Genomic DNA, 25,236 nt, shown 5'->3' with positions numbered 1-25,236 from the left:
AGGGCTGCTGTCCTCCTGCAGAGCTGCCCTGCTTCCCTGCTGAGGTTATTCCGCTGCAGTTCCCCTCATGCTGCTGCGGAGCAGTGGGGCTGTCATCAAGCCCCCATGACATGAGGCTGACATTCACTTGTGACATCTCATTCTGCTTTAAATTAACCCCCCAGCAAGCCCAGCTGGCTTCCCAGCACCCTGTGTGTCATCTTGAGGAGTTTGTGATCTGAAACTGTCCGCTTCATTATTTGAGATTTTAGCTGAGATTTTTAAATAGCTGAAGAAGACCCTTTTGGTTTTTTGAGTTAAGTGCTAAATCTGTGTGTACCAGTGTGGTGGTGAGACATTTTGCATGGGCTTGAGGGTTGGACAGAAGAGTGAGGATAAGGGAGGGTGCAGTTTCCATCGTCCTCCACGTAGTGAATAAACACAGAGCTGCAGGATTCTCCAGGTCGGGACTAGGAAGAGATGTGTGGATGATAAATTATATTCCTAGTGACTTGAGGTCCTTAATAAAGACATGTTCTTCTTCAAGAGGAAAAAATAACCTGGCACAGGCTGCACATACAGGCAGCAGCTGTCCTGCACAGGGCAGGAGTGCAGTGACCTGTCCTGGTGGGGTGTAGGACGGGCTGTGGTCCTGGGAGCTGATGGTTGAGCAAAGGTGTGTTTGAGGCTCAGCATGGCCTGAGTTTTGCTGAATGACCTTACGTGTTCTTCATTCTTGTGCTTTGGCTGGGGCAGAGAGGTGAGTTTTTGAGTTCCAGCTGCCTTATTTCCAAAGAACAGCGCGGTGCACTGAGAAGCTGGAAGCTATTAGTACAAATATTAAAGTTTTTTTGAGCTAAAAGCTGGTTTTTCCTTTTCCTGGCTGCCTGACAGTGTGCTGGGGAGGAGAAGCGGGTGGGGACGCGCACCGTGGTGGTCGGGCACCGCCCCGTTTCGGACACCGAGGCGTACGTGGCACAGAAGTTCTGCGACAACAGGATCGTCTCCTCCAAGGTGAGCTCGCCCTGCTCGTCCAGCTGCGCCGTGTGCGTGATGCCTGCTCGGGTACTCACCCTGCTTTTATTCGCTGGGGGATTTGGAAATTGAGAGACTCTGAATTCCTCGAGGGTGGATGTAAAGGTCCATCTGCAAGTGGAGCAGCCTGGTACAGCCCTTACACACAGCTCCAGTCTCTCTCATAGTCTTACTTTTTTTTTTTCATCCTATAAATACCGGTTGGGGCATGTGTGAGTTCCTTTCTTGTAGGCTGGATGAGAGCAAAGCATGTGGACACACTGATTTTGTGGGGTTGGGGGGTTTTTTTGATGTTTTTTAAAGTCTTCTGGTATTCCCTTTGGGAAGAAAAGACAGCTTAGATATAGTACAGCACGAGATAACAGCAACTAAGATTTGCAAACAGGAATGGGATTATTTTATAAAGGGACATAAAAATGTGATTCACTTTTTTTTTTGGTTCTATGGGATTTTTCTCTCTTGAGATAGGGCAAAAATAACCATGCTCTGTTTATCCCTTTGGATGAAAGGGGGGGAAACATTCATATGGTATTAATGCAGCTTTTGTTTATGGTGGAAAACTGTGATGACACCCATCTGCTTTCTGCTTAGCTTTTTTCCATGACATTCATGAAGCTATTTCAAAAGATTTGAAGCCAATTCGAGTAAAATATCAAACAAGTGGCATTCCATATTGTCAACACAGCTGGATACGTATCCCAGTGCCTAGGATTCATGATGCTCAGCATACACTTAGGCTTCAGTTTTGCTGTACTTGAGCTCTAAGGGGTTTTTTCCCTCTTTCTTTTTTTATACATCCTGGATCTTATCTGTTTTTATGTCTGAGTTTATTTTTGGGAAAAGTTTTAAGTCTGTCCATGTTTAACTTGTGTAGCATTCCCACTGACGTTTCCCTGGCACACAGGAGGGGCCTTCAGCGAGGACACCTTCCCCTGTCTCAGTTCCCTCTCTGAAAAATGGTTTGGTTGAGCACTAATTTTAGTTCTTCCTTGATTTAGTTTTGAATGTTGTGACCTTGCTCTTTTTTTCCATTTATATTTGCTAGGCCTGGGACCTTACCAGTCTCTTTTATAATTAAATGGACATTGGTCTTGAGACTTGGCTGCTTATTCTTTTTTATTCCAGACAGACTGAAAGATAGATATTAGACCCATTATTTTCCATGTTGTTCCTAAATTCCACATGCTTTCCAAAGTAAATGAAATGATTCAGCAGCCTTCTTAAAATTATAATGAAGCACAACCTAATACTGAATTTGTATGGGCAGCATGGCTTTTTGCCTTTTTTTTTAATAACAAAAGCAGCTCTAAGATGGTTTTGGGAATTGGAAAAAATTTATCCACTGTACATTACGTTGTAATGAAAGCAGGTGTCTGCAAATGCCTTTCTAGAAGTTGTCAGTGAGGCACTTCCAGGGTTCGGTGCTCCAGCTCTCTGCTGGAAGCCGAAGCAGAGCTTGGTGGTGTCTCTGCATCCAGCTGCCCTGTGCTCCTGGCTTTAGATCCAGGACCTGCAGCTCTGCCTGGGGCCCCCCAGGGCTGCTCAGCCGCCTCGCTGGGCTTCCCTTGCCATGTTAAAGGAGAGCTCCTTTCCTCCTCTGTGCAGATCATTCTCTTTGGTAGCTCTAGTCCCTGTCAGCCACGTGCCTTGGTCTGTTTGTGAGTCCCCCTCTCTCCCCACAGTACACCCTCTGGAATTTCCTCCCGAAGAACCTTTTTGAGCAGTTTAGAAGAATTGCCAACTTCTACTTCCTTATCATCTTCCTCGTGCAGGTAAGAGCTGTGATGCTAAGAGTGAGTTTTATTTAGACACTGATGTTAAACATAGCTTGAACAAGAATTGAGATTTAAAACTGTTTGTGCTTATAAGAGGTTTGGAATTTGTTGAGTTGGAAGCTGTGTTATAATTCTGCCACACCATCCAAGGTGTAAAAATAATTAAAATATCTGGGCCTGTCTGAGATGGGGTTTGAATGACTGCTGGAACATTGAAAAACTGTCTTAATTTTCACTGTTAAGATCATTCAACCACTGAAAATACACTTGATGCTATACAATTAAGATCTGTTTTTTTTGTCACCATTACTACTTCTGTTTCATATTTCCCCAAGTGATATGATATTTTATGTCTCAGGTATGATGAGTTTCAAGGCAAGCAGGAGAGATAGGATGTACTCAGTAAAATTCAGAAAATGCGTAAGATGAATTCTGGAAACCTGAAGCTTCAGGAAGTTGCTCTACATGGGCAAAGCAGCAGATTTATTACAGGCACAAACTTTTCGTGCTCTGCTTTGTGGCTTGTATGAAGGGGCAGATCCTGAGGAATACTCATTTTCTGTTCTGTCATCCAAGAAAAGCAAGCTGTCAAAATGCACTGGGGCAAAGGGAGTTTGGGAGAATCACTGCAATGCCTTTGCTCACATTTTAAATCCTCAGGTCTGGGGCTCAGCACACAGCCAGCTCTAGGGCTGGAAAGAGGCACCAGAGCTCTACCCCACAAATAAAAAGGCGTTGTGTGGCTTCTGCAGGGTTTTGGTGGGTCAGGACTGGGATATCACTCTCTCCCAGGCTGCAGGTTAAAAGATGAGTGCCTGAACTGTTTTATCCCTACTGTAAAGGGTTCTGGTTTGCAGTCACTCTGGTGGTGGCTGCAGGAGCGGGGATCCCGAGACACAGCCGTGTGGCTCCTCCTGGCAGTGTGACATGAAAGGCCAATTTACTCTGGCGTTAGCTGGCTTGCCTCCATCTCTTCATTTTGCTGGCGTTGCTCCATTTTGTCAGACCCAATTTGTAATTTGCCTTGAACTAAAGCGATACCCTGGAGTCAGGATGTCCTTTTTGTGTAGCTGGCCACTTAGTGACGTGCTATTACATTTTATCTATTGACCCTCTGGCCGTGGAGAACATGAAATATTCCTGATTATAGTTACAAAGTGAATTTCAGTCTAGCTGCCTGCCCATTTTAGGCACAGGTCTATGCAGGTGAGAGAAGAGCCTGGCTGTTCCTCATTGTTTTTATTCTGTGAGCACCTCTAAAATCAGGAAGCAGCCCTTGTGGTCTATTAGAGAAAAAACAAACCCAACTGAGCCAAACCCAGCCTGACAGCACTGATCCACTGGCTGCTGTAGAGAGCAGCCACCTGCCCCCAGGTGCTTGTCATTCTGGGGACGTCACTTGCCTTAAAAAGGCACTCAGGGCCACTCATTCATTTTAAATGCCAAGGGTTATACCTTGAAAAATGCCATCTACATCTTAAGTGTTCATGCTTATCTTTAAATTTCTTAAAATTGATGGGGTTGTCCTACCTGGTTCTGCACGAGGTGTGAAGTGTCACAGCGCTCGGGTGCATCTGCTCTGCCTGTTGTAAAATGCTTTATCAAAACATCTATTACTCTGTGCCTCCAGATCCAGCTCTTTGTAAGACAAAGTACATGCATTAAACATAAAACACGTTGTGCACAAACAGGGATACAAATAGCTGTTTCTTTGGTTCATCTGTTGCAGCACTTGCAGGAATCTGCAGGGATTCCTCCTGGTGGAAGGGGCTGGAGCACAGTCCCAGAGTGTTTGTAGACAAGCCAAGCTGGTGGCAGTAAGCTATTTTAGGAGGTAGCAGGAGTGAAAAGTGTCCCTTTGAGGAGGAAAGTGTGGTCCTTAGTGTCCTAAGGAATCTTGTAAGAAGCTATTAAGTAACAGGAGGACTTTGCCACTTTTAAGTGGATTCAAATTAAGCTGTTGAAGTCCTAAACCAGTTCAAAAATAGTTTCAGATGAGTTTGCCTTTGTCCTGGCTTGTTGCTTGTGTGTCCCCTCAGCTTTTCACCATCCACAAAGGGGAAGAGTACTGTCCAGCCAGGGGATTTTTGCAGGGAGTCCAAACTCCAAATATGTGAATTATTCCAGGCACTTCATCTGGTATTTGTGTTCCTATATCTGTAATCCTATATCTGTGTGGACAGACATGGTATTGTTTTTTACATAAATACAACTACATCTTGTCCAGTGCAGGAAACTCTCCTGCTGGGCAGCAGGAAGTCCTCAATTTTGTCCTTCTCAGCAGAAAGCCAAAGTTCTTCTTGGATTCCCTAGACCTGTCCAATTTTTGCAAGGTAACTTTTGGCTGACTGGCTGAAACTTCATGATAATGCCCCAGTGAGTGGCCATCACTTGTGCAGTGTGTCTGTGTGACTCTTGGCACTATCCTCACTTGAGGCTGTTCCTCCAAAGTGTGGTTTCTACCAGACTTCCTGCTTGGAAACATTTTAATCCCATTTGAGTAAGCCAGAGCTTTGTGTGCCTGGAAATATTTTTGGTGTTTATCTTGGTTTACCTTCCTGCTGCTTAACTAGTATGCCATTTATCTGGCTGCTTCTTGTGGTGTATCTCTTCCACTTCAGAATCTTCTGGCTTTTCTCTCTGGGTTCAGTAGTGTGGGGTAATATTGCAGTGTACAGCATTTCATAGTCAAAAATGTCCACGTAGCTGATAAGAGGAGTCCTGTCCTTAACACAGCTTTTTACAGGCAGCCTGAAACAATAGATATCCAGATACTGCTGTTTGTGAGCATGCTGGGGAAGCACAAACAGGAGACAAAGTCCCTTTGTGGGGACACAAAGCCTTTCTGCTGAGTTTCCCCATCCCTTTCATTGCAGCCCTCATCATCTGCCTCTCATGCTCCCATTCTCTCCAGGAACAGCAGGAAAAATGACCGATTTATGGTGTGCTGGTTTGGAAGGTGGAAGGTGTTCCCTCTCACTTACGAGCCTGTTCTGCCATCCTTACCCTTTGGGCCAAGGCCTGGTACAGTCAGAAAGAACAGCCCGAAGGTTTAATTAGTGATCAAGGGGCTTGGTCTTTACCATGGCGCTGGCTCGAGCACTGCAGTGAGCTCAGGAAGGATCCAGCTCTCTGCCCCAAGGCCCCTGAGCAGCCATGGTGCTTAAATCATGCTCTGAACTCCAAATCTGAGAGCTTAAAGACAAAGCCTGGATTTCTCTTTTACTTAAATATTCATGTTCTGTTCTGCAGTATATTTCATAGGTAATCTGGGCTGATGGGTGTTATTTTTAGCCTCCAAGTGTTAGTGGTTCAAGATGACTGGTACTGCCCTCCCTTTCATAACCAGCCCTTCCTTCCCTTTCTCTTCTGCTAGGCTCTGACTTGCCCCAGTGGGATAAGCACCCTTTTCCCCCCATAACCAAAGCTTTGGGTTTCTTCTACTGCCTAAAAACCAGGGCTCAGCAATACATTTTTCTTTCCGCAGGTGATAGTGGACACCCCAACCAGCCCGGTGACCAGTGGCCTCCCGCTCTTCTTTGTCATCACTGTCACAGCTATCAAACAGGTACGGTGTCAGTGTGGGGAGGAGCAGATGCTCTTTGGGATATGTAGAGAAAATGATGAACATGTATTTAAATGTACTCAGAAGCCACCGTGTGCTGTAGGTTTGGTGCACCCTTCTTAGAGGGTGAGATGTGCACTGGTGCTTTTCAAGAGAGGCTGCATTTTGAGTGTGGTTATTGGTGTCTCCTGTTCTGGCAATGTAAAACACCTCTGTGCTGTTGTAAGCGGGCCTTGAGGGTCAGTAAAGCTTTCTGCTGTAGTTCTGGTGTTACTTGAATGTTTTTCCTCTTTTTAGAAGAGCTCTCTGAGTCCTTGCAGAGACGTGCTCCAAATATAGCCCACGCTCTGCTCCCATGCTGGTAGGTGGAAAGGACAGGTTCTGTTCAGCCACTCAGCTAGCCCTGAAAACATGTAGTCCTCATCTCCTTGCAGTGTTAAAAGACCTTTTTCCTCCCATCACAGGCACACATGCCATTTAAAATTTCCTTATTGAATAATAGAAGAAGTTTCTTCTATGAGGGCTGGAAAGGGAGAGCTAGAATAACATCTATCTGCTTCAAATCTCAGTGTTGTATTCTTCCAGTAAAGACTGAAGAGGAAGAGTATCATCCTGCGTTACCATAGGAAAGAGCTGCAGGCTGCTGAGTGTATTATTCATATTATCAGTCTGTTCTTGCCAGCACTGAGAATAATAGAAATGTGTTACAGTAGTTTAGCTGCTCGTTGCATGCCCCACATATAGATTATTTTTGTGTTATTTTAATCTGTTCTGAATCTGTCAAATATGCATATGAAGTTTTTAAAATAAATTGATTCAGTCTGAGCTACTCTGGTTGATGTTTTGTCAGGCATGAAGGAGGTCTGAGGACTGGTTGCCTTATTCAGTGTTTTAACATGTCCCTCTCATCCTCAGTCCTCCCTTTTCATTAGTTTACTTGCTTTGTTACAAGTTTGTGTTCCTGTGTCTGTGCCGTAGGGGTACGAGGACTGGCTGAGGCACAGAGCTGACAACGAAGTGAACAAAAGCAACGTCTTTGTTGTCGAAAATGCAAAGCAAGTGCGGAAAGAGAGTGAAAAAATCAAGGTAACTGTTAGCAGAGAACTCATGTGTGTTATCACTGAGGCTGATGGGAACACAGAGGTGTGTGCTGAGGGGGCAGGGGAGGAGGGGTGCACTGGGTTAGAGCTGCCCCAGTGTGCTCACTTTCAGATGAGATGCTCTGAGAGCTGTTCCCAGTTAAGGAGTGAAGCTGCCTTTGATTGCTTTTGAAAAACTGTCTCACAAAAGCTGTACAGGGCTGACAAGTGACAGATCTGTCAGCATTTTACACTTCCCCAGGACAGGCAGTCCTCTTCTATTTCCAACTCTCCCAAGGACACCACGAAAGTACACTTAGCTTTGACGTTAATTTATCACACCACACTTCAGGCAAGTACAGTCTCTTTCTCCATCAAGATTTAGTAGAGAAATACTTACTAACTGTGCCACGTGGGTGCTGTGAGTCAGTGCGGGCTGCATCGCCCCGTCAGGCTGTGGAGTGATGCTCAGGGATCCGTGCACCTCTTGGACCTCCCCTTTTAGCCAAAGTGATTTCTTCTAGGCTTTGAGAGAAGCTAAATCATAACCATCTAATAACAACTGAGAGGACTTTTCATGGGACTGTTTCCTGTCTTCTAGGTTGGAGACATAGTAGAAGTAAAGGCAGATGAGACCTTCCCCTGTGACTTGATATTTTTGGCCTCCAGCAGCATTGATGGGACCTGTTATGTCACTACAGCAAGCCTTGATGGCGAGTCCAATTTCAAGGTAACAGGGTGGGTGGGGCAGCGTGTGGGATACTGGGGTACCTGAAGATGCCACTGCTTGCATGGCGGGGCTGTGCGTACCTGAGGGTGCTGCCCTGGAGCCCATTCCTGCAGCTGCGTGGCTCTTTAACAGCTCTTGCCTCTTGTTGGCTTCCAGTGCGTCAGCAGTGAAGCCCTCGGGGATTGTTTGTGCTCTGTTTTGTCTCCAAGGGCCATTTCTGCTGGCACTGCCCCAAACTGGATTGCTGTTTATCGATACAGCTTCGCTGCCCATCGCAGGAAGTGTCAGCACTTCCCTGCTCCAGCCACACTCTGCGAGCTCTGGTGCGTCAGGGGAGCAGTGCCTGCAGCTCTCCAGCTCCTTTTCCAGGACCGCCAGTGCTCCCATTACTTAACTAAGCATTTCCAGTGAGATTAGGGACTTTTTTGAGGCAGCATGTCTAGACTCATTCGGGGAATTTTTCAGCAGCGTGAGAAAAGCATCGCTTCTGGGATTTTCTCTCCCTTTCCCTGAAGCAAGCAGTGAAATTTAATACTAGTCTTGCCCAGGATGAATATTTTCAGTTTGTTTTCTTTCTTTCTTTCTCTCCTCCCCTCTAAACTAGGGAAAGAAGCAGCAACAAAAAGCTTATATACGTCAGAAGACATGAACATTTGGTTGCACTTGTGTGATAAATATTTATACAGATACTAGCAGCTGCAGTAGTAAGACTGGAAGATACTTTAAAATGACATGATTCATTCCAGTGCACTCTGAAGTCAGTGGGAATACCACTGTGGATCTGATATGTTTATCTGAGATTTGTGGCTCTTCTCTATGGGCTGCTCTTAATTGGCACTGGACAACCTGTGTCGGTGCTGGTGCACAGTACTGGTTCCACTAGTGAGGAGTTGGAGCTCTGAAGTGGCTTGAGGCTAAAAATAGCTAACCATGTTAAAAGGCTATTGCTTATTTGTGGCAGATGTATCATATACGTGAGTTCACATTATTTTTGCAGAGTCTGGGCTCTTAGTAACTTGTGAGTCTGGGGATGCAATGCTGAGTTTCTATATCAAGCACTGTGGTGTTTTTTCTTGGTTTGCGGATTCCTGTAGGTGACTGGGAGCTGTCTCCTGTTTCATGACAAGGTGAAGATGAGTTTGAAGGGGAAGAGGGAATAGAAAAGCCAGCTCTGTTTGGGGGAATAGATCTAATATTACAAACCAGGGTTTGCTGCAAAAGGGGGGTGAGGGAAGCGTGCTTGGGTAATCACCACACCTCATCTGCAGGGATCTCTGCTGCCTTTTTGGTGGAGATTTTTCTGGTATTTGGGGCATGTCAGGTTGAGGTATGGGAAAGGTGCCTGATTAAGTGAAACTGGAATAGAACTGTAAAAGAGATTTTGTCAGGGCTCTGTCTTTGAAGCACAAATCTTTGGCCATACGTTAAAAGAACACGTGTTTTCTAAATACGCTAAAGGATGTAAAGATTGTGGAATTGATTGGGAGGCAGCTTTGAAGTATCACTTTGTAATTGCACAGTGTCTCTGCTGATGGGAGCAATGCAAAACCCCTACAAGGGCTGGGTTTGGTACTGGGCACTGCAGGATCAGTTTTGACTTGTGCTACACAGAAGCTGTGATCTGTGCTGGAGATCCGTGTGTGCTGTCAGTTGGAGCAGCCAGGTAGGTCACCAAGGCAGCACAAAGGTGGAGGTTTCCACTGCCATGACTGCAGCGTGTGTCGCGTGGTGGTGCCTCCGGTCTGCGCAGGGAAGGGGATGCAAGTGTGAGGAGTGGAGGAAGCATTTTAATGAATTTGTTTATGAAGGTGGATTGAGGCAGCCTGCCGTGACTTGGAGCTCTGAGTAGGTCCTATAAATAGAGCCTGAAAGGCAGCGAGCAGATCCTTTGTGGGCTTTTCAGTTAATTATGAGAGATGAACCTTTGCAGCAGCAGCTGCTAAAAATAGCTCAGAGTCTGCCTGATCCCTGGTGCTGGAGCTGGTGTCTGGTTACTGTCAGGAGCCAGGGCAGGTGGTCCCCAAGAGCCCCTTCTTCATGGGGCACCTGCAGCCCTCCCCTCCACCCCAGCCAGGGCAAGTCCCCAGGGAAAACCAAGGATGCTCTGCTTTTGGTGTGTGCCTTACTGAGACACACCCAGCAGCTCCTTGCTACTGTGGTTTCCCTTAAGCTTTAGTGACTTCATTCTTTCACTGAGAGATGCTTCAGCTGCCTCGTGGGAGCATGACAAGGGCTTGGGAGAGCTGCTGGTGCTGACTAGCTTGTGCATGGTGGCATTTTAAGTAATGGGGTATAAAACTTGGGGATGGGATTGTAGCTGGGGCTCGAGGTGACGCTGCCTGTGCTCCTGTGCCCAGACTCACTACGCAGTGCGGGACACCACCGTGCTCTGCACCGACGAAGCCATCGACACCCTCACCGCCACAATCGAGTGTGAACAGCCACAGCCTGACCTCTACAAGTGAGTCTGTCCCTCCTGCATCCCCCCCTGCCTGTCCTGCCCCGCAGCTGCCTGGTGTCATCTCCCTGCAGGCCCCTCAGCACCATCGCTTGGGGGATCTGCAGTTCGGCACAGCAAAGGCCATCTTCTTTTCATCAGAGGCCAAAAGGTGTCTCAAGGCAGTGATAAGCTACTGGGCCTCTTTATATGAGGGTGGCAAAGTCTTTAAAGCTCAGTGTCTTTGCAGAAAAACCTCCCTTGTGCAGCACTTGTCATGGTATAATGGTTTTTGTCAGCTCTGCAGTAATAATGGTCCATGCACCTATTTTTAGGCCACTCTACCTCCCAAGTAAAAGGCAATGGGCTGAATGACTTCCAGGAGTAAGTGGTCTGTGTGGTTAAATCCCTTGAGGGAGGTTTGCTGGGGTGTGCTGCAGTCTGTAATGGGAATGTGCTGGGGTGTGTAGGTGCCAGGGCACCCCTGAGCATGGGAAATGTGTGGCTTCTCTGTCCTGAGCACAGACACCCCTCTGAAACATTAAACTCTCAAATTCATTTGTTTCTGTGTTTGCTTCCATTTCCTGTCAATGAATTTTCTTTAGTGTGTTTATAATACAAGTTTCTCATCTTTTTATTACAGATTTGTTGGAAGAATTATCATCTACAGAAATAACCAAGAGCCCGTAGCCAGGTTGGTCTTGCAGCTGTGTGCTGGCCCCCCTCAGAGGGGTTGGCCATCTACAGAGAATTTCAAGGATCTGAGCTTGTGCTGCCATCATTTGGGAATGTGTTTTTTTCTTTTTTTTCTTTAACCATTCCAAAGATTTTATTCTAAAAGGAGGCCTCCCTTCTGCCATCCTGTGATTTGTTTGAGCCCCTTTTGGGGAAGCAGTGCAGGACCACCTGGTAATGTCCTGCCCTGCTGATGGGGCACAAATTTACCAGGTAATTACAAAATACTGTCACTCGAAAGTAAGCAAAAACTTAAACACCAATCAGAGTGTTTCAAGGGGAAAAACAGCAAATAAAGTTCATAAGCCATCAAAAACAGTTGGCTCTCACCAGAGCGTTGTTGGATGGGTTTTGTGCTGTGGTGGGTCTGTTCATACCCTAGAAGCAACAGAGGGGTCATTAGGGGGTTTCAAAGAGAAATAAAAACACAGATGGGGCTGTCAGCTCTGGTGGTGCCATTGACTGACTGGGCTGGAAGGGACAGGCTTCTGATGACTTTAACATTGCATTTTTACAAAAGTCCTGGAGCATATTAGATCTGAACATTTTGCACTTGTTCCTCAAAAGCCTTAATGAAAATCCCCCAATAAGAGTGGAACTTGGTACGTCGGGGATAGTATTTGTAAAATGAAATGGAAATGTAATTATACAAAGAGAAAAACAAACTCAAACAAGGCCCCATTTAACATACAAATCATGTAATCAGATCCAAGGAACCTTTGTTTATCTTTATTACCTATTTCTGACTCTAATTTATAAAGTAGTTTGAATCACCTTTGAGTGATGCAGTGTTATAATTTCTTTTATGTTTAGGTCTTTGGGTCCTGAAAACCTGTTGTTGAAAGGTGCTACCCTCAAAAATACCAAGAAGATTTATGGTGAAGTTATTTTTGTTTATTTATTTAAATAGTTCTGATAAATAATGACAAATGTAGATGTTCACTACTAAATCTGGAGAGGGAACATACCTCTCTACAGCCTTTCTCCCTGGGCTGTAGAGCTCAGTTTTCATGCAAGCTGATGGCAGAGTGGCTGGGGTGAAATCAGGAGGCACTGGTTCTATCTGCAGGGCTGCCCTGCTGTGCAGGTTGTGTTAATACACCAGAGCAAGTTTTCCTCTTTGCCTGAGACATGGATGAGCAAGGAGTTGTTCCCAAATCCTTTGCTGGAAGTGTGCTGGGAGCACAATCTCAGACGCTGGTGATGGAGGGTGACAGCTGTGATGGGAGACTGATGCTGTTCCTGACTGTACATGATCCATGGGCTCTGGCTCAGTGCTCTGGGATACAGCAATTACATTGCTTAGCAGCCTCAGAGGTTTCTGTAGCTGAACAGTCCTTGGGCAATGCCTCTTTCTTCAGCTGGGATTGGAGTTTGATGTAAACACCGATGCCCCTGATGGCCAAGTGCCAGCTGGCTCCCTCCGGGGCTGCGAGTCCCTCATGAGCCCTGCTTTGATACCCTGCAGGAGTTGCAGTCTATACTGGAATGGAAACAAAAATGGCTCTGAACTACCAAGGGAAATCTCAGAAACGGTCTGCAGTAGAAAAGTGAGTATTTGTGTTCAGAAAAAAAAATCCGTAAAACCTGCTGGGTTTGGGTTTGTTTTCAATGGGTGACTTGTACAGAAATAATCCCCTAATCTGCTGCCTTTTGTTTCAGATGCTCTCTGATTGCATAGAAAAATCTGGGTATTTGATAAAGCATATCTTGCAAGAAGCAGCAAAATTTAGTAGCTTTCTTTCTTTAAAAACAAAGTTAAGAAATGTTATATGAACCTGACCCTGAATATCAGCAGTGTCAAAAGCACTTGTTCTGTAATTCCCTCCTTAAAAGTAAGGAAGTCTTGTTCCTGTCTATTTACGTGCTTTTCTGTATAAAAATAGCTGCAAGAATTTAAAAAAAACCCCTGTTTTTCAGATCTATCAACGCTTTCTTGATAGTGTATTTGTGCATCCTATTGGGCAAGGCCACTGTGTGCACGACTCTGAAATACGTCTGGCAGAGTAATCCATTTAATGATGAGCCTTGGTACAACGAGAAGACTAAAAAAGAGAGAGAGACGTTCAAGGTAAGTGGATTTGTATTTCAGCACCTCCTCCAGCTTTACTTACTCTGTTTTGGTTAATCTGATAGTGCCTGCTGCCTGCCCTGGGAGTCCTGTTTGCTCACACAAAGTGCTATTGTTTCCTTTGGTCTCTCCTGCTGTTTGTGTTTCTTTGGGCCTCTCTCATGCTCGTGCACAGTGATATTTGTGTGGAGCAGGGCAAAGCATAAATAAATACTATATAATACAGAAATGCAGCTGATTTAACCTGGGTCCTTATCTGAACTCGAGCTATCTTTCAGCTTTGAATAGGTAAACTTAAATTGAGGCCATGTCAGCCAGTTTCTTAAACTTGCCAAGACGTGGGCAGTCAAGCCTGGGGGAGTGTGAGTGTGCAGAGATCTTTATTTGATGGCTTATTGAGGAGGACTTACAGGGATGTCACTGCATCACTTGCACCCTTGCCACAGCTTGACTGGTCTCAAGCCACCTGCTCCTTTTTTCCAGTTATTTGGGATCAGGATGAGCCTGTAGCAGTGTAAAATTATAACAGTATAAATTAAGAGGAGTATGCTGAGATGAAACATTGTTTTGGTCCCTGTGTAGCAGTGAGATGTATTCATGTACCTGGTAGCTCTGCAGAAGGCAGTAAGATTTCCTGCGCCAAAGGAAAATGGGATTTAGCCCTGTATCTTAGCTGCCTTCATTTTCATGTTGTTCTTTTCTATCTAACTTAGAAGAGAAGCTGTCCAGAACCCCTGAGGTGTTGCTGTAAAGTGCCCCTGTGTCCTGACAGCCACAGGCTGCATCTTCTCCTCTTTCCTTTGCAGGTCTTGAGGATGTTCACGGACTTCCTGTCGTTTATGGTCCTCTTCAACTTTATTATCCCCGTCTCCATGTATGTTACAGTAGAGATGCAGAAGTTCTTGGGCTCCTTCTTCATCTCTTGGGACAAGGAGATGTATGATGAAGAAATGCAAGAGGGAGCGTTGGTGAACACCTCGGACCTGAATGAAGAGCTCGGGCAGGTCAGAGCGTGCTGTGTTTGCATCTGTTTGGATGCAAATGTGGAGGAAAGTGCCCTCCCTGCCAGGAGCCCTTGTTGTGGCAATCCCCTGCAGTCCCCTCGGGCCAGAACTTCACCCGCTTTGGTGGCACTTTCCATTTAATGTGATTCCAGTTGCTCTGCGAAACAGATAAGGTTATAAATAGTGCATGAAAGAGCAGGAATTGGGTCACGCCAATTGTTTCCATATTGGGGAATATCAGGCGCAGCACTCTGCGTGTCAGGGTGATTTGCTTTCACTGCTTCAATTAAAAATTAAAAATCCTCTGTCTCTTTGAGGATTAATGAAAATGTCTGCCCAGTCATCTCCCTGGGTGTGCAGAGCATGTGCAGCTGTGCTGCTGCTGCTTTGCTGGGGCACCTAGACAGATCAGTCTTCCCTTTCTGATCTATACTGGGTGTAGTGCCTCCTGCTTTTGATTTTGCTTTAAAAACAGTAATAAAAATATACTTGGAGTAACAATTAGCTAATGGAAATACAGCAGCAAGATGAAAATTCCCCAAATGAGGCAGCAGACCTGCAGCAGCAGTTCTATAAGCACTAGGGCTATAGGAAAGGACCCAAGAGGGAGGATGAGGGGAAAGTGAAGAGCCTGGATACAGATTTTAAGTCTTCAGAAGCTGCCTCCTGCCACCTATGCAACAGGCTGAAAAGCAGAGGAGCTGCTCTAAGGAGCAAAGTAGCAGAACTGCACAGTGATGTAGTGGGGCACCTGCATCTTTTTTGCAGGGTCACGTTAGGATAGCAGCCAGGTATTCTCCAGCATTGGCACAGATGCACTAAAATGCCCCAGCCTCTGTTTTTGGGGGTTCCTTCCCTGTCCCTTGGGGTTGGGGGTGCAGCAAGGCAGTGCCTGGTGCTTGCAGGTGGAGTACGTGTTCACGGACAAAACCGGGACTCTGACGGAGAACAGCATGGAGTTCATTGAGTGCTGCATCGACGGGCACAAGTACAAAGACTGCATTTCGGAGGTGGATGGCTTCTCCCAGACTGATGGACCCCTAAAATACTATGGCAAAGCTGAAAAGGTAAGAAATGTGCGTGTTGGTGGCTGTGAGGGTTTTGTGGCCAGCTCCTGGCTGGGCGGTGGCAGTCAGCTGGTAACGAGCCCTCCCTCCCTCCTGCCCAGAGCCGCGAGGAGCTGTTCCTGCGGGCACTCTGCCTGTGCCACACGGTTCAGATCAAGGAGGCAGACCAGGTGGATGGGCTGATGGCGCATCCAGAGCGCAAATGCACCTATATCTCCTCTTCCCCAGATGAAATCGCTTTGGTGAAAGGCGCAGAAAAGTAAGAATGTGAAGATGTTGGGGTTTTGATTCCCTCTCTCTGGTGGGAAGGAGGGAGGTGAGGGTGATCTGAAGGTGATAGATCCCTTTCCATGGTCTCTCTGGGAAGCAGGTTGTGATACCAGTGCTGAACCTGACCTGCAGCCCTGGGAAGCCGCATGAGCCTGGGGGTTTAAATGAGCTCTCTGTTAAAGGGATGCTCTGTAAAGGATCTTCCCTGAGCAGCTCCCTGGGAGGCTGTGGTTTGCATTCACTGAGAGTAGCCCCAAGGTGCTGCAGTGCCCAGGTGTGGCAGAGGCTTCTTTGCTGGAGCCCACGTGGCCTTTGCTTTAATCCCCTAGAAACTGAGACCAGTTACCATGTGCATATTGCAGTGAAATTGTTTCCTTGCCATGCAGTGGCAAAATAATAGGATGGTTACTTTTGTCAACCCCACATTTGAGTCCTGCCGGAGATGCTCGAGGCCAGGCTGGGTGGGGCTTTGAGCAACCTGGTCTAGTGAAAGGTGTCCCTGCCAGGACTAGGGAGAAGAGTTTGGGACTAGGTGATCTGTAAGATACTCTCCAGCCCAAGCCATTCAGTGATTCTATGCTCTTGCCAGCCCCAAGGTTTTAAATGGAGTCTGTTGCAGCTGTGTACACTTGCTCATGGCTTGTAAACCTGCCAGAGACCCAGTGGACCATGTCCAGAGGCTCTCAGTGTCTGTGTGCTCCAGTGCCCAAGCTCTCCAGGGGATGGGAGCGGTGCCAGAACATCATAGCAGGCTCTGCATGGAGCAAGCAAACATCCAGCCGTGCTCCTTAGCTCGGGCTCACTGACTTCTTTGCTCTCCTCTGCAGTGCAGAAGGTGAAACAAGAACATTGTTATGTATAATATGTGCCAATGGGTTTTTTCAATGTTGTTCTGTCCTTTTGTTTATTGACAGGTATGGTTTCACTTTTCTAGGACTTGAAAATGATTTCATGAAAATACGAAACCAAAAGAATGAAACTGAGCTGTAAGTGCTGCTGGGACTGCTGAGGAACAGGGCTGCTCTTCTGCACCACTCCCACCCAGCTTAATCGAGTTTGGTCAACCTGGCAAAGTCAAAGCTGTTCCTTGAGGGCTGTCAGACAGTGCTGACCTGCCCCAAAATCCTTGTTCCCTTCACAGAGCACAGCACATCAAGGTGTAGGCAAAAAGGCTCACTTGCAAAAGTCCATGGGTGGTTTACTGATGTCTAAATTCAGGTCCCTCAAGAGGCTGCAGTCCTTTGTATGTATCCTTCATCTGTGCCAGGCTGTGCAGGTGGCTCCTGGGATTCATGGGATGGCTGCTGACCTTATGGGCCGTGGCTGGGGCTCACAGCAGGACACTGTAAGCCTAAAGTTGTGATACAGTTCCATTCCCTGTAACCTCCCCCCTCCCCCCCCCAAGCTGAAAATAGTTGGATTTTACCCTGTGCTCACAGCTTGGTAGACATCTGGGAGTCACTGACTTAATCCCAGCACTCCCTGAAAGCTTGCCCTCACAAGCAGGTTTCACTTCTTACTTCCCTCATGAAGAAACTTCTTATTTAAATGGGAGACTCAGTGTTACTGCTTGTGGCACGTGGTGCCCCATTCCCCGCTGAGCCCCTGCCCAGCTGGGGGGGGTGGGACACTGGTGGGCACCTGCACCCTCACTATCATGCTCAGATCACCACAGGACTACTGGAATTTGGGTTTTTTCCTCCATTTTCTTGTGCAGTAGCTGTAAAATTAATTCCCCAGTGGGTGACGCCTCTTGTAGGGTGTATTGATTTCTGGAGCTCATTGTTAGTGATTTTCTGTCTCAAATAGTTATTTTTCTATTTTTCCTTCACTGAGTCAAAGCTTTTTTCTCCTTTTTTAAAGGTACCAACTTCTCCACGTGTTGAACTTTGACCCCGTCCGGCGCCGTATGAGTGTCATTGTGAGAACCACCACAGGTACAGTCAAAGTGCACTTGTGGACTCTCATACCTGTGTGCACAGCTATAAAACACATCCCCCTTATACCTAGACCCAGAGAAGCTGAGCTGTTAGGTTTTCTAAGCTGGTCTAACTAAATCCTGCACTGGCCCTGGTTTCCATAGAGTTAATTTTCCTTCGTAGCAGCTGCTTGGCACCAACAGCAGATCAGGGGATGAGAACAATGACCCACAGGGAGCTCCCTGCCTGCCTTGTTCCAGGCTGGAACAAGTACAGGGCAAGACATGTGAGACTGTCCCCTGGGTGGGATGGGGTTTCATGGGAATAACAGAAAAATTCAGAGGTCACCATCCTTCTCAAGTACCAGTCCTGTAAGGTTTGGGATGCTGGTTTTACCCTCCCTGGAGAGGTTGCCAAGGCTTTCAGGTAGGAAACAATGTCCAGCCTGTTGCAGAAAACTTGCTCAGAGGCAGGTAGGGACACCCAAAGTCTCAGCCAGGTCAGACAAAGGTTTTTCACAGGATGAATGGGGAAAGGGCATTTTTGGTAGGCAGTTGGGCTTCTAGCAGTTCCCTCTTTAGTCCTGCCAGATTTCCTCCCTCTGCATCACTTGCTTGCTATTGGCATTGTTAAGTCTTGTTAAGTCTCTCTGCAGCTTGTGACTGCTATAAACTATTTATAATTTGCTTTTAGGAAAGTTGCTTCTCTTCTGTAAAGGAGCAGACTCCTCTATTTTTCCAAGGGTGCAGCAAGAAGAAATCCAACAAACAAAAGTCCATGTGGACCGCAATGCTATGGTGAGCACATGGATGGCATTTGGCTGGCTCCTGGGGTCAGGAAAGCCTTATTCCTAAAATAGGGATGTGACCTTGCTTGGGAGGGAAGTGTTGAAAATGTGAGTGTCACTTCACATTGTTTTGATACCAGGCTTCTTTCCTTTTCTGTTTCGTTGGCTTCCACCTTTATTTGATATACTTATATGGTCTCCATCACACTTGTGTCCAAGCATCTCCCAGGCAAGTTAAAAATAGAAGTAACAACAGCAGCCTGGTCCCAGCTGTGGTGGCACCCAGTCCCTGCTCTCCCTGCTGGCTGCACCCTCTCAGCCCTGGTCCTGTCTTAGTTTCTTTCTGCCGTATTACCTGCACATAATAAGCAGAACCATGATTACTCTGCTGTGAAGAAGTTGCTGTATAAACACAGAAAGTTGCTCTTTTGACACAAGCCAACAAATTGTCCTTGCCCTCAGGGTCAGTACTGACAGAAGCACTGATGGTAGACAAAAGCACTAACCCTAAAGTGAGGAGCTGTAAAAAATCTGGGTTTAGGGCATTTGTCCACTTTATTTTCTTTCCGTCCCGCTGCCAGGATGGCTACCGAACGCTCTGTGTGGCCTTCAAAGAACTAACTCAAAAGGAGTATGACAAAATTGACAGACAGCTCAACGAAGCCAAGATGGCTCTGCAGGACAGGGAGGAGAAGATGGCCAAGGTTTTTGATGACACAGAAGCAGACATGCACCTGATCGGGGCTACTGCTGTAGAAGACAGGTAAAGAGGTGGCTCCACCAGCAGCACTGTGCTACCTGTGGTTTCTCTGTGATGTGGCCTTGTGGCCCTGACTCACCATGGTGGAACTGAACAGCCAGGCAGATGCTGGCAGTGTCCAGGGCAATTAATTACACCATGGCACAACCCATTTCACAGTGCCCTAGTTGCTTAAACTGGCTGGTGTAGTAGGAATTGGGATTTATTAATGAAACTGCAGAAATACTTGCACTTCTAGAGAGTGAATTAAGCACACAGCATTAATTTGCACATCAAAACAAATTCAATTCCATGTTCAGTTATAGTAACTGCAAGTGTAAATGAAACTCTTACTGTGAGGCCTAAGAGTCAAAAGTATAAAGCAGTGATTTCTCTTTTTGCCTGCAAATAAAAATTTGGCATTGCTGACTTGTAATCCTTATTCCTGTGGCAGTGGTCTCCCCAGCACAGGAAAAGTCAATTAACTTCTCTTGAGCTGGTATCTCCTACCTGCAGAATCGGGGTTCCGTGGGTTAGGTGTGGCCAACCTGCAAAGTGATGCTCTGCTTCTGCTTGCAGGCTGCAGGAGCAGCTGGCAGAGACGATCGAAGCCCTGCACGCAGCTGGCATGAAGGTCTGGGTGCTGACAGGAGACAAGATGGAAACTGCCAAATCCACGTGCTATGCCTGCAGGCTCTTCCAGACCAGCACAGAGCTGCTGGAGCTGACAGCAAGAACGGTGGGCGAGAGCGAAAGGAAGGAGGATCGGCTCCATGAGCTGCTGCTGGAGTACCACAAAAAGCTGATTCAGGATGTTCCCAAAAACCGGGGAGGCCTGAAGAGGTGAGCGAGCCAGAGGACCCAGTCATGCGCATTTCAGGTGCAAATTTGGTAGAGAAATAGGACCATGCTGTGGCCCTGGGGACTGGTTCCTTGCAGGCGCTGTGACCAGTTCCTTTGCTTTGCTCATAATCTCTGGTAGCAGTTTGGCTTTGAACTTAATTGCGCTGTTCCTTTAGTGCAGGGCACGTGTTAAGTCCAAGCTTTTTAAAATTGCTAAGCCCCCAAAAAAGGATGGGAAGACGATTAACCCAAAACGAGGGGTTTTTTTGCTAAGGTGTTACAAGCAGCTAGGTTGACTTCTTAGTCTGATTATGTTTCAAATGTGTTCCTTGTTGTGCCCCAGAAGCTGGACATTGAGTCAAGAGTATGGACTGATTATAGATGGCTCGACGCTGTCGCTGATACTCAACCCTTCTCAGGACTCTGGCTCTAGCAATTATAAAAGCATATTCCTACAAATCTGCTTGAAGTGCACTGCAGTCCTTTGCTGCCGGATGGCTCCGTTGCAGAAAGCACAGGTATTTACCTCTAACTGGCTGAAGCACGTCACTGGCTGATGTGACGCACACTGAATTCATCAGCTGGGACTTGACCTGATCATCTTAATCAACCAGGACTTCTCCAGGCAATGTGTAAGCCTCGTCTGAGCTTCAGAGCATGATGAAAGCACACCATTCTTTCAAATCTGAATGCAAACCCTTTGTTTGATATGCTGGCAGGAAGCTGTAAACCCAGGCCAATTAGAAATAAACAAAACCTCCCAGTTTGCTCTTTTTTTCTTTCCTTTCCAAATTTGTCAAGTGGAGTCTGTGACTTCCTCACTCCAGCAGATGATGTCCCAGCCTGATAAGTGATGTGTTTCCGCACCCTGAGGTGCGTGCAGAGAGAGCCCACCTTTGGGAGAACAGGGTCTGGCAGAAGGGAAGAGCAGGATGTTGCTGCTGGGGTTTGTTTTTAAATACTGTCCTTCAGCCCTGCACAGCTGGATTGGGCTTTTGCTCTGGTTGTGACTGCAGAGCAAGTGACAAGGGCTTTTATTAACCTGAACTCTCCAGGTGTTATATTGTTGATGTAAAAACCTGATTACATGTCCTGGGGGGAGCAGTGGGAAGGTCTCTGGAGGCTTTTTAACTGAATTTTGGGTTCTGCTGCTGTCCTTTTTTTAAATCTTTTAGATCGTGCGAATGGTGAAGAACACAAAAGGAAGCCCCATAACCCTGTCCATAGGGGATGGTGCAAATGATGTCAGTATGATTTTGGAAGCGCATGTGGGAATAGGTAAGAGTCCCTGAAATGTCCATCTCACACCCCAGACCTGTCTGCTCTCTGTCTGGGGCTCACTGCTGCGGCGCAGTCGGTGTTTCTGATTGCACACAGCTAAACCAATCCCACTGAAAAATGGGGGAGGTCTGCTCTTGCTTTCTTTGGAGGCAGAGTTTAACTTCAGATTAATGCTTGAGATCATAGAATCATAGAATAGTTTGGGTTGGAAGGGGTCTTTAAAGGGTCCAACGCCTGTAATGAGCAGGGAGATCTTCAGCTATATTGAGTTCCTCAGGGCCCTGCCCAACGTGACCTTGAATATTCCCAGAAATGGGGCATCCACAGCCTCTCTGGGCAATCTGTGCCCATGTTTTACCATCCACCATCCCCATTGTAAAAGAGAGGGAGATGAGACCATCATATACTGCTCACCTGTGATAGTACTGTTCTCTCTGTCAGTGATACTCTGCAGGTTATTTTCAAAAACTCTCTGACCACATTTGTGGTGGTAAGGATTGCTTGGGGCTCAGGAAAAAAGGGGCACAAGCAGCAAACAGATGGGTGATTAGTGGCAGTTGTTGCAAGGGCAGTGTGGTGAAAGTGTCAGTCTTCAGTGCTGACTGGTCCTAGTAGCCCAGCACGCGGACCCACATGTGTTTCCTGGGGCTGATGCCCAGGTGCATTGTGTCTCCACTGTCCATGTGACTGACAGCAGGCTGGAAGCTCCTGTCTGCAGATTGGTGTCAGAAATACGGGAGACTTCTTTAATGCCACTAAAGAAGGGTCAGTGGAAGAGAAAGGGCACGTTCTTCATTTGGGGCTGTTAGAAATGCCATGGTGCCTTCTAATGAAGGGAATCCAGTGCAGTTCATTTGGATGTGGCATTTGAGTGAACAAAACAGGTCTGTGGGGATGTCTCAGGAGGCTGAGCAGCTGCAGTGGAATAACTAAGCTGTGTGAGATGCAGGCCAGCCCACGGGGAACCAGTTCCTTATCTTTCATCAGGTTTGCCTAGATACCCTTCTCCACACTCTTACACAGGAAATCACAGAGCAGCCTAAATATAGCTTGAAAAGTCCAGAGGCAGCTCTGAGTGTTGTGGAGCCAGAACCACGCTGAGTGTATTAGTGTTTGGTCTCCTGGGGCACTCAGGAGGGAAACTCGGCCTTTGTCACGCCTTGAGACACTGAGTGATGTGAGCAAACCCAGTGGGCAGCATCCACATTCCAGCCCCTTGGGACTAACCCCTTGCCATGCTTCTGTCTGCAGGGATAAAAGGCAAAGAAGGACGCCAGGCTTCCAGAAACAGCGACTATGCTGTGCCAAAGTTTAAGCATTTAAGGAAACTGCTACTAGCACATGGGCATTTGTATTATGTGAGAATAGCACACCTTGTACAATATTTCTTCTATAAGGTAAGGGGCAGTGTGCAGCTGATTTCTTTGTTTACACTATGCATTTCTTTGGCAGCAGAATAAAATAACCAACAGGAGAAAAAACGTGTGGGATATTCTGTAGTTCTGTTTTCCTCCCCTAGGGCAGGTTGTGTGTGCCATGTGCCTGTCCATTGAAAACAGTGCTTACAGGGGAACGTGAGCATTCTTCTAGTGTCTTCTGCAGATATTAACTGTGCACTGGATTGGTTTTGTGCTTGATTGAACAAGTGCCCTACCTTGTTTGATGTTGTAATGTCAGCCACTAATGTCTGATAACAGGAAAAACTGCTTAGATTTAGACTGAGAAGTCAGGTGCTTCCCTACTGACCATTTGTCTTTTGTTTTCCTAGAACCTTTGCTTCATTTTACCACAGTTTTTATACCAGTTCTTTTGTGGATTCTCACAGCAGGTAACTTCCAGTGATTTGTCTATAAAGGCAAGATAAAAAGCAAATGGCATAATGAGGCTTCCTAGCAGAGACTTGGCTTTTGGCATCCTGTCCCTTCACCACCTTGCTCTAGAGGACAGTAGGAACTGACCTGGTTGCTCAGCACCGTATCTGGAACATAATACTCTGAGACCATAACTTAAAAGAAAGCAATCTGCTTGCTTTCCCATCCACCAGCCGTAAACACAGGTGGACGCCTTCCTGAAGTAATGAGAGAAGGATTTAGCTGGTTTGTCAGCACCTGATTTTGCTACTTGTGCTTCTCTTAAGAGAACAAGTTTTGAAAGGTTGCCTGATCTTGTCTCCTCTGCTGCATTTTACTGCATTAAAAATGTCACTCAGGAGGAAGAACAGTTCATTCTTTTATGGCAGCTTTAAAAAAAGACACACAATGAGTGTCATCAGAGCTTTGGTTAGTCCAAGTAAGCATCAGAGGGACAGATCCATGTGGTGAGTGGGTTCGTGTGCCTGGAGACAAGAGCTTTGGCGTTTGTGTCACTTTAAAGGGCTTTTGTGTCTATTTGGGCTCAAAAGTAACAGGAAGAGTAAATGATGAGAGAATTCTCTGCTTGTTTTGGCAGAAACACTTGCCTTTTCCTTTTTTAAAAAAAAAAAGAAGCTGTAGTTCCTCTAAAACAGTCTAGTCTTTAGAGAGCCGCAGGTGGCATCAAGTGTATTAATAGAAGCAGCAGCACAAGAGCAGCAACAGGAAAGCTCTGATAAGGGCTGTTTAGTTATGTTTTTCTGGAGGATAAGCTGGAGATGAGACCAGCCAGTTACAAAGCATCCTGTCAGTGGGAGCAGGTTCCTGGCCACGCAGCCTGTGGGTGCCTTGTTCCCCCTTGCACTGCACGGAGCACAGCTCCTACCCAGTGAAGCTGTGCTGGGTGACAAAGGGATGAACCTGTAGGGTATGTAGGAGACAAGGGCTGGAAATTTGTGGAGAGGCTTTTAAAGAGGCTTTTTTCTGTCTGTCTCATTTAACTCTTTCTTCCTCTTCTAAGCCACTGTATGATGCTGCTTATCTGACCATGTACAACATCTGCTTCACATCGCTCCCTATCCTGGCTTACAGCCTCCTGGAGCAGCACATCAGCATTGACACGCTGACCTCGGACCCTCAGCTGTACATGTAAGTACGTGGTCTGGGTAAGGCTCTGCACAGCTCTGTTAGCCATGGTTTGAGTTTTCTTGGTGCAGGAGTATAAGCAGGTGTCCTTGTCCTGTGTCAGTGGTGGGATCACCACGTACTGCAGAAAAAGCCATTTCTGTCCCTCGTGGCTCAGCTGTTTCTGCACTCAAGCTGAGCAGCCTTGTTACTGCCTATTGCTACTTGTTTATGCTCTCTGACAGTATCTGGTCTAGCAAATTGCACTGCTGTATCTCTATAAAAGAGTAAACTGTAGGTGGAATTCTTCATCTGTAAGAAAAATCGAGCTGTGAGTGCGGCCAGACCATTCATTCACGTTACCTTTGAGCCAGGCAGTGCGAGCCAAGCACGTGATAGAGCGTGTAACGCATGGAGGGGAGATGTAGCTTTCAGGAGGAAAAAGGATCCATTCTTTTTCAGAAAGATGAATGTTTCTGAATCCCAGCTCAGGCAGGTAGTTTCTCAGCTTGTCTAAATGGATATGGTCCCCCAGGCTTCCCCTCCACCGGCCAGGTCCCCTTATCAGAACCCAGGGAGCTCTGCTCATCGATCCGCATGCTCAGTTTTTGGCCACGTTGCCCAGGGAAAGGACAGCTTACATTGTCTCTCTCTGCTTTGCTTACTGTCTTCTCTCCTTGGTTGCAGCGGGGAGAGGCTCCAATCTTGCCCAGAAACAGAGATGCTTTCCATCTTCCTCCCAGCCCTGCCCACACATGCGCTTGGGGCAGCCCTTCAGCAAAGACTAAGGAAGATAGTTTTTTGGAGAAAACCCCTCTCCATGTGTCCCTGTTGCTAATTCCCCAGCCTGGCAGTGAGCTCAGCCCTGTGGAAAAAGCCATGTCAGGGCTGCTTTGGCCAGTGCCCTGTGCAAGCCCTGTCACTGTGGTGTGATGCTCCTCACCA

General features: G+C 46.8%; 1 protein-coding gene across 2 annotated transcripts in view; it reads left to right on the top strand.

Moving 5' to 3' along the window:
- Positions 1–25,236, top strand: part of ATP11C (ATPase phospholipid transporting 11C (ATP11C blood group)) — a 55,150-nt gene that overhangs the window by 16,314 nt on the left and 13,600 nt on the right. For both annotated transcript variants that reach the window (XM_082289574.1, XM_082289575.1), the window contains exons 2-24: positions 874–993; positions 2,697–2,786; positions 6,277–6,357; positions 7,333–7,440; positions 8,035–8,163; positions 10,521–10,624; positions 11,244–11,294; positions 12,149–12,213; positions 12,804–12,885; positions 13,256–13,406; positions 14,213–14,410; positions 15,316–15,477; positions 15,579–15,736; positions 16,662–16,733; positions 17,611–17,684; positions 18,360–18,463; positions 19,035–19,216; positions 19,772–20,035; positions 20,379–20,553; positions 21,211–21,313; positions 22,568–22,713; positions 23,085–23,144; positions 24,188–24,315. In XM_082289574.1, coding sequence (XP_082145700.1) covers positions 874–993; positions 2,697–2,786; positions 6,277–6,357; positions 7,333–7,440; positions 8,035–8,163; positions 10,521–10,624; positions 11,244–11,294; positions 12,149–12,213; positions 12,804–12,885; positions 13,256–13,406; positions 14,213–14,410; positions 15,316–15,477; positions 15,579–15,736; positions 16,662–16,733; positions 17,611–17,684; positions 18,360–18,463; positions 19,035–19,216; positions 19,772–20,035; positions 20,379–20,553; positions 21,211–21,313; positions 22,568–22,713; positions 23,085–23,144; positions 24,188–24,315 — 2,807 coding nt within the window. The remainder of the gene's footprint in view (positions 1–873; positions 994–2,696; positions 2,787–6,276; positions 6,358–7,332; positions 7,441–8,034; positions 8,164–10,520; positions 10,625–11,243; positions 11,295–12,148; positions 12,214–12,803; positions 12,886–13,255; positions 13,407–14,212; positions 14,411–15,315; positions 15,478–15,578; positions 15,737–16,661; positions 16,734–17,610; positions 17,685–18,359; positions 18,464–19,034; positions 19,217–19,771; positions 20,036–20,378; positions 20,554–21,210; positions 21,314–22,567; positions 22,714–23,084; positions 23,145–24,187; positions 24,316–25,236) is intronic.

Source organism: Coloeus monedula (assembly GCF_965178545.1).
Source record: "Coloeus monedula genome assembly, chromosome: 12".
Classification (NCBI taxonomy): Eukaryota; Metazoa; Chordata; class Aves; order Passeriformes; family Corvidae; genus Coloeus; species Coloeus monedula.
This window is presented reverse-complemented; position numbering and strand designations above follow the sequence as displayed.